The sequence below is a fragment of the Balaenoptera ricei genome, chromosome 7, assembly GCF_028023285.1.
Source record: "Balaenoptera ricei isolate mBalRic1 chromosome 7, mBalRic1.hap2, whole genome shotgun sequence".
Taxonomy (NCBI): Eukaryota; Metazoa; Chordata; class Mammalia; order Artiodactyla; family Balaenopteridae; genus Balaenoptera; species Balaenoptera ricei.
The window spans coordinates 70,839,716-70,851,280 of record NC_082645.1 but is presented as its reverse complement, the minus strand read 5'-3'; the positions used below and the strand labels follow the sequence as shown (position 1 = coordinate 70,851,280).

Below are 11,565 nucleotides of genomic sequence, written 5' to 3'. Positions count from 1 at the left end.
GGTTTAGTTTAGCTAAGTCCTTTTCCCATTCCATGTAGTCTCAGGCCCTTTCCATATTTCTCCCACAGGGTGATGGGTCTGCTTACCTGGCAGATCAGGACTTCAAGAGACCAAGGTGGAAGTTGCTGGTCCTCTTACAGGCTAGTTCTGGAACTGGCATAGCATCACTTCCCCTGTACTATATTGGTTAAACACACACACACACACACACAAGGAGAAATAGATCCTGCGTCTCAATGGGGAGGAATGTCAAAAATTTGCACCCATCTTTAATCCATCCCATACTCATTTTTTTAATAAGGGTAATTAGCAAACATATTAACTACATAATGTTTAATGGATGCTTAGTGCAAGCCAGACACTATTTTTAGTGATTTATATGTATTCATTCATTTAATCCTAACAATCCTATAAAGAATATACTATCATTATCACCATTTTATAGATGATGAGGCTGAGGCACAAAAAGGTTAAGTAACTTGTCCAAGGTTATACAGTTATCAGACAGACAGGACTTTAAAACAGTCTCAGTCCAAAATCTATGCTTTTAATCTTTATAGAAAGAAAATTCCAAGATTCCAGTAACTTTAACCACTACCTTTCTTTTTAATATATAAATTTTTTTTTAAATTTTATTTTTGGCTGTATTGGGTCTTCATTGCTGTGTGTGGGCTTTCTCTAGTTGCAGCGAGCAGGGGCTACTCTTCATTGCGGTGCACAGGCTTCTCATTGCGGTGGCTTCTCCTGTTGCACAGCAGAGGCTCTAGCTGCGCAGGCTTCAGTAGTTGTGGCTCGTGGGCTCTAGAGCGCAGGCTCAGTAGTTGTGACGCACGGGCTTAGTTGCTCCGTGGCATGTGGGATCTTCCCGGACCAGGGCTCGAACCCGCGTCCCCTGCATTGGCAGGCGGATTCTTAACCATTGAACCATCAGGGAAGCCCCTAACCACTATCTTTTAATCAACCAGTTAGTAGTACAGTAATCTGAACTGCATAGGATATCAGAATGCTTACTGAAATTAATGTAAGGACACTGAGTCAAGAAAATGAGTATCAGATAGATATCCACTTTGGAAAGCTATTTAAAATTATGTCAGAGGGATTATTTTCACCTTGAGTCATTTCCTTTTAATGACCCAGTCAAAATGTTTTAAGTTAAAATAATTTTGATTCAACTTATTTACTAATGTGAGGTGAATTTCCAAAACTGGATCTGAGTCGCAATACCTATACTTCTGCTTCATTAACATCCAACAGTCTTACAAGCTCATTAAGAACTTTAACTTCAATCAGCTTTCTACATCAAATAGAATTCTCAGCCCTTTTCAAGCCTGTCTGAACCTACAATGTCTGCACAACATATACTAGTGTATTTTACTTTTAGTCTATTCCTACTTATTATAGGGCTAAAAAAATGTATTGGAAAGTACTTGAGGTTTAAGAGTACTCATATTTAAGGCTAACTTTGTAATTCACAGGAGTGTCTTCATGCCCTAAATCACAGAGCTATTGCCAACCAATTCACAGGAAGTTAGAGAAACAGAGACTCACCTTTCTCCCTACTATCATAACATGAGAGTATCCAGTATTATGAATAGAAGGGAAGAAATATACAGAGCATTTGCCATTAAAGTTACACTGGAAATGTGAGATACAGATGAGCTGGAAAACACAAAGCTGAGAAAAATACAATCAGAACACAATGTCATCTAGCTCAAGATTTGTTTATGGCCATAAACTTTCCTTTACTTGCATGTTAGAAGATGAATAAATCTGTGTATCAAAGTTAAACTTTTAAATATCAAAACGCAATGGAAGTTTTTTAGTTTTTTTTCCTAGTATCTTTCTATTTTTCTATTATTCTTTCTTCATAGTGTGGGAAAACATGGGGGCTGGATAATCAAGAAAGGCAGTGAGACTAAGATAACTGGGTAAACAAGAGTAAAAAATGTCAGGGGAATGAGGGGAACACTAAGTAAATTAATCATCTTGAGTCCCAGAAAAAAGATCAAAGTCCCATGCCTTATTTCTGCTCAATCTCTAGCAACTAGCATAATGAATAAGACAAAATAAACATTTGACAAATGAATGATAAGAACTTTAAAAGAGTTAGGATCAGGCAGCAAGAGGAAGGATGGAAAGGAAAAGTGCTCTTTAGATTTACAACACTTTATAAAACCTGATTAAGACATTTTGGAGAAAAGGCAAAACAACATTTCAGAAGGGAATGAGGGAATTTAACCACAAACTTTCAAGCTAGAAATTACTATCTTTTTAGCCAACAACGGTTTCTTTGCAGAACTTCATCCCCTAAAAACGTTTCTACATTTCTTCACTCTAATTGCCAAAAAATATAGTTGGTAACAAAACCATAGTTCTTCATCTACAAAAACATCCAACAACTCTGCACACATACACACAAAAGGAACCACTGTGAAGTTAGCAAGGCTTCCTAGAACATTACCCTTTCTTAAATTTCAGGAAAACTAATTTCATATAAAAATGAGCAAGACCAAAGTAGTGAGGTCAAATCCCATACAACGTTATTATGAGAAAAAAAGAGAAGAATGACATCCCTATAGACAGTGAAAGCACGCCAGAAAGACATAAGCCTAAAAAGATCAAACCTATAAACTTCTGTTTCAAACTGAGCTAAAAGACATCAATAAAATGATACAAGCATGAAATAACAACATAAATCAGAATTAGACACCTAAAAATGATGTACAGAATTCAGAAAAGAATCAAAAACCAAAGGAAAAATCATTTCAAAATGAAGACTAAACCAGAAGGCACACAAGACTGAATAAATACAAGAAATAAAGACTTAAAGGAAAAGGAGAGTGAAAAGAAGGACAACTCAAAAAGATACAGAAAGTTTTTTAGTTTCTCTCACCTCCAACTGAGGAAGTAATTTTCAGTGCCACAGCAAGTCTTCCTCATTTTTCGGAGTGCACTGAAGAAGAGGAATACAGTGATATTTCCAAGGGCTGTTAAATTCAGGGTCTTAGTTGACCTGATGAGTCAAAATGTTCTCATGGTTCCTGTTAAAGTGGGGTCATAAGGAAGCCAGGTGACAGAACCTTAGCCCATGTCTGTCTCACAGTAGGCCAGTCACAATATATAGTCAGAGAACTCTTGATCATTTGAACATTGTGCTGATCCACTACATTGATGGCACCACGTTCACTGAACCTGCAAGAAATAAGTGGCAAATACCCTGGACATTCTGGTAAGGTACACGTATGCCAGAGGGTAGAAGGTAAACCACAAAAATTCAGGTTTACCACATTGGTGAAGTTACGAGTCCAGTGGTCTGGGGCACACTAAGGCACCTCTTCCTAAAGGATAAATTATTGCACCTTGCTCCTCCTACCGTTAAAAAAGAGACACAGCACTTGGTAAATCTCTTTTTGGTAGGCTTCTGGATTTTGGAGACAACCCAGTATCAATAAGAAAGTGCTTCAACCCATTTCTCAGGTTACTTAGAAGATTTTAGTGGAGCCCAGAGTGAGAGAGGGCACTGAACAAGTGACTTAACACCTAATCATCAATTACATCATAGCATATGAAATACATGACCAGAGCTGTCCCTCATAAACTCGGTACTGTCAGATCCACGAAGCCCTGAGACTGAGCCAGCGTAACAGTAACCCATGGCACATTCAGGTTGGGGCACAATGAGGCCCACATGCTCCCAGTTTCATGACAAGGTGACCCAGGAGCCCATGTCACTTACCTCCAAGACATTGAACACCTCTCCCTCAACTCACAATCTATGACTTGAGTTCACTACCATCAGCTGACAGGAGAAAAAAATCCAGGCTTGATTTAGACAGATCGGCTTGATATGTTGCTGTAAGCCAAACCCTGACTGCTGCCATATTAGATTCAGAGTGGACTTGAATAACAGTGATGAGGGGAAAATCCACCCAATGGGCTGAGCGTCAAGCAATAAACCTGGTCAGCACTTTGGTCTAGTGATGTGATGTCAAAATTAATGCTCACCACAGACGATATGTCAACATCTTCCTAGTTATTTAGCTTGTCTGAGCACATTCTCTAGTCCACTTCTCAGGAAGCGCTCAAAGGAAACATTTCCTGAATTCTTGCATATTGATATTGTCTGAGCAATGACTTTTATACTTAAAAATCAGTTTCATCAAAAACATACATGTAGATGCAGAGAAAAGACTGGTGGTTACCACAGGGGAAAGGGGGGTGGGGGAAGGGGAAAGGTCAATTGCATGGAAACTAGACTTTTGGTGGTGAGCATGCTGTAGTGTATACTGAAGTCAAGTTACAATGTTGTACACATAAAACATAGATTATAAACCACTGCTACCTCAATTTTTTAAAAGATCAGTTTTCTTAGATATAAAATCTGCTCACATTTTTTTCCAACAAATATCTTAAATGTTATCATTTTCTCCTGGCACAGTATTGTATTTAAGTCTTGCTTTTTCTAAGTCACTGTTTTCATCTAGATAGCCAAACCCAGTTTATATCTGGGAAAATATTCTTAGGTAGACAAGATGTTCTTTCAATATGTAGCTCCAAATATTCTTTTTCAGCATTCTTCATATAGTTTTGTTCAGTATATATATATTTTTAATCTCTAAAATGTCACTTTTCTATAAATCCTTTCTATACCTTTTCTGATTTCTAAAGCCATCATCCTTTTTTACATTGTATTTCCATAAGGCATTATCTGTTGTTCATCTACTTTTGTGTGTATTCTCGTTTAGTCTTCATTTCTAAATTTTTTCCCTTTATTTCTAGTGTTTTCCCAAGTTCTTCAAATTCTGATTTTTAGTATCCTTTCATATTTTGCAGCATTTCCAAAACATCTTAGAACCTATTTTTAAATAACAGGTCATAATTTTGATCTATTTTATGTGCATGCCTTTCTGGTGTGCTTTCAATGTCTATGGGAAATTTTGTTCGTTATCCTCTTTATTTTTTTAAAACAACTTTGCATGACTATACTTTTTTTTGGTTTTTTTATTTAGTTAGTTTTGGCTGCATTGGGTGTTTGTTGCTGCACACGGGCTTTCTCTAGTTGCGGCGAGCGGGGGCTACTCTTGGTTGCGGTGCATGGGCTTCTCATTGCAGTGGCTTCTCTTGTAGCAGAGCATGGGCTCTAGGCACGTGGGCTTCAGTAGTTGTGGCTCACAGGCTCTAGAGCACAGGCTCAGTAGTTGTGGTGCACGGGCTTAGTTGCTCCACGGCATGTGGGATCCTCCCAGACCAGGGATCAAACCCATGTCCCCTGCACTGGCAGGCGGCTTCCTAACCACTGCGCCACCACAGAGAAGTCCCGTGACTACAGTTTTACGTTACTTACTTATTTTTGTGTGAAATCAGCTTTCCTGAACTTTAAAATGAGGCTTGTTTCAAGGTAACTTTTCCAGCTTCACAGATTCTACTGTTTTTGTATAGTACTGGAAAATGTGGCAGTTTGTTTCCTCAGATTTTCCTGGCTTTTACTTTTGTTTTGTATTTTTGTTGGTTTTATTGTATTTTTTAAGTTGAGATACAACTGACATATAACATTGTATAAGTCTGAGGTATACAAAGTGTTAGTTTGATATATTTATGTATTTCCTGGTTCTTTTTAAATAAAGGATGTGATGGATAAAAAGACAGGTAAGATACAATACTGGGTAAAAATAAGGAACCCAAACATAGCGAACAAATATTTTTAGCCAGAAAGCAAACTTCATGCTCCACAGAGGTTTACGGAAATAAAATACCCTCTCAAAAATAAAACCCACAGCCCTTTTACAAAAATGTGTATAACTCAAATACAAATCCAACAGTTTAATAGGAAAAGTATCCAGATCTACCTTGAATAATTGAGTTCTGTATGTAAGGAAACAGGATATAAAATATACTCCTATTTTAAGGTGGAAAAAACTTTAAAAGTTTCAGATGAAAAATACTCTATAAATGTAATGATAAATGGATTTTCATCCATGCCAGTACATTCCTCAGTTTCACTTCATCTCAGAGAACTAAACAAGTCTTCAATGGTAGTTTGCTGTGATTTAAAAAGGATATCAAAACCTTCTATACAATGTGTTATTTTAGTTATTCTTTATAAATATGTATTAAAGATAAAGAAAGATGCAGATTACCTAGGTACATGTATTATGGTGAAATATCATGTCAATTAAAACCTCCTCTTCATACAAGTGCCAGCTTGATGAGGTTCTCACTGGCCAAGGAGGATAATTTGAATAAAAGAGTGATGACTGCAAGTCACTGAAACAGTGAATTAAAAAAAAAAAAAAAAGCCGTAAGTGCATAGTGATACCAAAGGAAAAAAAATTTTAACTCAGGACAGCAGTGGAGGTTGCCAGGGCACCAAAAATAACTCTGAAAACTGATAAAGGAAACGAATTAAATATTTATCCTGCTATCCTGGTATGAATGTATTCCATGATAACCAAATAGCCCTAATGCATGGATGGAACAAGGTTCTTCTATATGAAAGAATTCCAACTAATAAATGCAACAGGAATGATAGGTTTGGAAAATCCTCAATTTGCAAATCTTAATGAAATAACTGATTCAGGCAAGCATCATTAATGCATGCTTTTAAATACATTATGTAAAAAGTTTACGGGGAACTTTCCAATGATGGTGTTTGGCTTTTGCCCGCATGCCCAATGAACAAGTGGGACAACCAGAACTAAATGCCTCATGGTTGAACATAAAGTACACCATACTACTATCAAGTATTCTTGCTCAAAAAAATGAGATTGCAGAATCTAATTAACCTTGTCTAGATATAACTTCTAGGATATGGGACAAATGACAGAACTAGTTAAACAAGAAAGCTATTCTTGTTTAGATCAAATTCAGTCTGTGGGACACTCTTGAGGCAACTCACATGGTTCCTTCAACAAATCATGGTGTACTGAACAGTGGGGAAGAGCAGGGGAACTCTAATTTAAACTTCAAGACACTCCAAAGACAAAACCAAATACACTGTGTAGACCTAGTCTCGACAGAGACTCAAACAAACCAAACATAAAATTCAACAAATTTTGGAAACAATTGGGAAATTTTTAAAAGGACCGGATAATAGAAATTAAGAAAATAATGATTGTTATATGGTTATTAAAGCTGGATTACAGGTGGATGGAGGTTCATGACATATTTTCTCTATTTCTGCGAAGACTTCAAACTTCTTGTACTAATTAATAAACCACCCTTTCAAAAACTGCTCAATACATATAATTGACAAGTTTATTATCAAGAAACTTCAGTAGGTTTTTTAAAAGACTGTGTTGGTTTTACAAGACTGAAAGATGACAATCCATGACAGGACAAATATAAACAAGGATAATTAAAATGTTAAATACCATCTAAATTAAAAGACCAGAATTCAAATTGTTAATTATAATCTTTGTGTCTTGTTAGAATCAGCTGTACAGTTACCCTTCATGATATTCACCTCACCAACTCATGAAGACTACAAAGCCTCACTACAAACTCAATTACATAATTTACAATAATCAATGAGTTTTTTGCACTTAAGCATGCACTGTCACAGAAAGCACAAAATCTTATATACAGGGATGTTTTGTTTCTTTAAAACGTATCTCAAGCATCGTTTAAAGTGCGAGTTACAAATATGCTGTATCCTTTAAGAAAAAGGCTTCCAAAGGAAGTATGAGACAGCTATACGATACTGTCAAGAGTGGTTATATAACTAACCGAAGGAAACCCAGCAGTACCCTGCTAAGTCTGTTTTATTGTGGCAACCTTCTCCTTTGTAGCTGAGTTCTTAGCTCTTACTGTATTACCAGCCAAACATGTATTCCATTGCTTTGGATACAAGACTTTCATCTTTTTTTGGCGTTTGTCTGTCAGAAATAACCTATTAAAAAAAACACACACAATTGTAAGGTTATGGTTTCTTTAGTATCACAGTCAATTCTTCAGTTAACGGCTAATTTAAAAATGCCAAACACTAAAGTGGATTTGCAGCAATAAATTGTATATTTAAAAATTAAAATATAGGCTTAGTTAGAACATCCTTATGCTTTTAAGAATAACAAAATTGTATTCCTTTGGCAAGGCAAATTACATCTGCTCCTTAAATTAGTAAACTGAACAAACAACACAAAAGCTAAAAGAGATAAGGACTTTAAAATACTGGTTTTAATAAAAAAAAAAACTAAAGGGAAAAATTAAACCAGTTTCTAGAATGATCCCCAAATTTCAAGGGAAGTCAAACTGCCTTACTAAAGTGTTTCATCTGCTAATCTCAGGACCTGTGTCTGCAGCTAGGCAAGTTCAGAACTCCTGGCTAATTAAGCAGGCGACAATAACATACGGAATGACAGTCAATACTTCTAGCATTCTTCAATGAATATAATGAACTTTTCCTTTAAGCTTTTTTGAAATGAGAAGTTTTGAAATGGGGACTGGTCAATGTTTTCTTTTGATAACCAAAGCTACTTCCAACCAGAGGTTCTTCATTTGCGACACCATCAAATTTAGTTATCAGTTTAATAGGGATTTAACATTCCCTCATGCCAGAGACATCCATAAGAGAAACTTTTTATGTATGCAACATACCTTAGAAAAAACTAAACTAATTAACTCTCAAAATGTTTTTTAAAATGGCAAAGAATTATTTTAAAAATTTAAGATAAATTTCCAACTGGCTAAAATTCTAATTTTTAAAATAGGAAATTTAAAAATGCAAAGTTTATAGGTTTCATCAAGCCAATCAACTTCAGTAGGAAATATTTAATGGCATACAAATCAATCCAATGAAAAAGTTAAACATGCTAAGCATTGCAGCCTTTAAAGTATATTATTCTTTTACCCAATCTTTAAAATACCTGATAGTCACTAGTAGAAGCTTTGTATGCTGTAGCAAGAGGTCTCATGGTAGAAATCCTAGGAGTACTTCCAGGTTGGGTTGGTGTACCTAAGGTTTTGATTGGTGGTGTAAAGGCAACAGATGGAGATGATAAAGCACACCTGTCACTGTTTTCCATAACGCTCTAGAGAAATAAAGACAAAGAACTTCTCTGTTTATTAACATAATACATATCATCCACTATTACATCCTACTTACAAAGAAAACTTCATTAAAAGTAGCGTACTTTATTTAATTAAACTTTCAAATAACTTTAGGCTTGATAAAACAATATGTGCTTCTTAGCTAGCATATGAGATCTAATGCTCAACCAGAAATCTCACTTGAATGACCTCAAATATCCTCAAGAAAACTACAGACTATCAAGAGTAAGAATCTCCTAACAAACACTACGGAAAATCAGTAAGAAAAAAAAAAGAATTCTTAGGGAAACTGAGGGGTGTGGGGCATCAAAGTCCAGTGCTTTTTAGTATCCAGTAAACCCAAATTTTCCTCTAGCCTCTGCAAACATCTGCTACAGCACAACGTAATAATTACACAACTACTCAGTAATCCTAGATTATGATAACAGGAGCCATGTCTGCTTCGTGCACTAGTGTGTATACATAAGTCCCAAGCACAGTGCCTGGTAGGTAGCAGAAGTTCACATAGATTTACTTAAAGAATGATCATGATTTTACAAGCCACGAAGTTTAAATTGTGCCCAGTATTATTTTATCAGTATACAAATATATAATAATATTTAAATATTTTAAGGTAGAAATGACTAATAAAAAGCTTCAGCTTTTAGAAGTTAACCCTCAGTTACCATTCATATAAAATATTTCATTCTGAAATAGCACCATGCCTTTGAGGTAAAGAATTTGATGTTGCTTTGCACAAAAAAGGGAATGGGTTAAAAGTTAAAAGACCTAGAATGCAGGCTTCACCTTAACAACTCTGGGAAAGTTACCTAATTCCTCTTGGCCTCTTTATCTGCAGAGTGAAGGGGTTGGGATGTATTACCTCTAAAGTCCTGTGACTAAATATCTTTGACTTACCATAAAAGAGTGCTGTAACATCATCCATCACATTTTAAAAAATAAGAGGCAAAGTGAAGCAAAGTGACATAACCACCAATGTTAGTACTCAGACTTGTGCACTGCATATAAATTAAACTATTTTCCTTACATCAGCAATAACTTACTTTATCTATACATGGTTTTACACCAATCATGATGGACTCTCCAAAAATTCTCCCATCTTTGCTTAAAGCTTTCCGGGCCTGCAGTTTAGATTGATAACGAATATGCATCCAATTTCCTGTGTTAGACATCTGCAAAAAATGAAGTTTTCTCTTAAATTAAAATACAAAGTATATAAAATTTAAACTTAATGAGTTCTATTAGAAAACAGAAACATATGAAATAAATCTGCTTCCACTTTTTATTTGATGCCCTGTAAAAAGCTGTATACTAGGATTCAACAAAAATCCTATTAAACAATTTCAATACATTTCAATAGTTCTCAAATCTCTTATATAAAAAATATGTGACAAATATTCTCTGAAAGCAAAGTAATTCTCATAAGATAATGTTTCTTATAAAAAGGTCTTATCAAGACTTGCTATGAAATTTTTTAAAAACTGTATTCATCGGGCTTCCCTGGTGGTGCAGTGGTTGAGAATCTGCCTGCTAATGCAGGGGACACGGGTTCGAGCCCTGGTCTGGGAAGATCCCACATGCCGCGGAGCAACTGGGCCCGTGAGCCACAATTACTGAGCCTGCGCGTCTGGAGCCTGTGCTCCGCAACAAGAGAGGCCGCGATAGTGAGAGGCCCACGCACCGTGATGAAGAGTGACCCCCGCTTGCTGCAACTAGAGAAAGCCCTCGCACAGAAACGAAGACCCAACACAGCCAAAAATAAATAAATAAATAAATAAATAAATAACAAAGTGATTGTTAAAAAAAAAACTGTATTCATCAATCTGATTTTGTGTAGGAGTTAAGTCAATTTCTACTAATAGAAAAAAGATTTGTTATTTATAACTTGCAAGCTAAAAAAGCTCTAAGAACTCTAAGTTGGAAACATCTCCCTTTTGCTTTATCCCCAATAAAACAAGCTCAAATTGGAAAACTTGGCATGATCTTTTTTAAGAGACTGTGAAATATTTTTAAAAGGGGGAAGCCTGAAAACTCTCACTCTCTTGCTTCTCTCTTTATCCCTTTTTATCAAATACTACGCAACTACCAGCCTTCCAAACTCCAAAAGATAGATACATCCTATGAAAACCTTAAAAAAAAAAAGAAAAATTTTTAAGTTTGGAAGAAAACCAGACAACATTCAGCAGCAAAGTTTTCCCTCAATTCACAGGTTATCTTTCCTCAGCCTAAATCTTGAAATGAAAAGAATTAAGACTTACCACATGTTTTAAGATATTTCCATACTGTGCAAATTGTAATAATATATAGGAAGCAGATGCTTGAGGAAACCTGGGGTTGGGGGGGACAAAAAATTGTCCGAAAAGTCAACTTCGATAACACAAATGCAAATTACCTTACAAGTGTTTCACGATAAACTCCCTGTAACTGTCTAGTACGTTAATAAGAGACCCTGATCATCCTGTTTTCCCCTGTATTAGCTAAATCTATTCATTTGCCCATCACCCAAAAGCAAATTATGTT

The 11,565-nt window shown here is 35.9% G+C and overlaps 1 protein-coding gene across 2 annotated transcripts in view; it reads right to left on the bottom strand.

The window, feature by feature from the left end:
* Window positions 1-7,274: 7,274 nt before the first annotated feature.
* NUP35 (nucleoporin 35) overlaps window positions 7,275-11,565 on the bottom strand; it is a 36,119-nt gene continuing 31,828 nt past the window's right edge. For both annotated transcript variants that reach the window (XM_059927289.1, XM_059927290.1), the window contains 4 exons: window positions 11,304-11,373; window positions 10,089-10,217; window positions 8,862-9,026; window positions 7,275-7,888 (listed from right to left, as the gene is read on the bottom strand). In XM_059927289.1, the coding sequence (XP_059783272.1) occupies window positions 7,811-7,888; window positions 8,862-9,026; window positions 10,089-10,217; window positions 11,304-11,373 (442 nt within the window). In that variant the 3' untranslated portion in view covers window positions 7,275-7,810. The remainder of the gene's footprint in view (window positions 7,889-8,861; window positions 9,027-10,088; window positions 10,218-11,303; window positions 11,374-11,565) is intronic.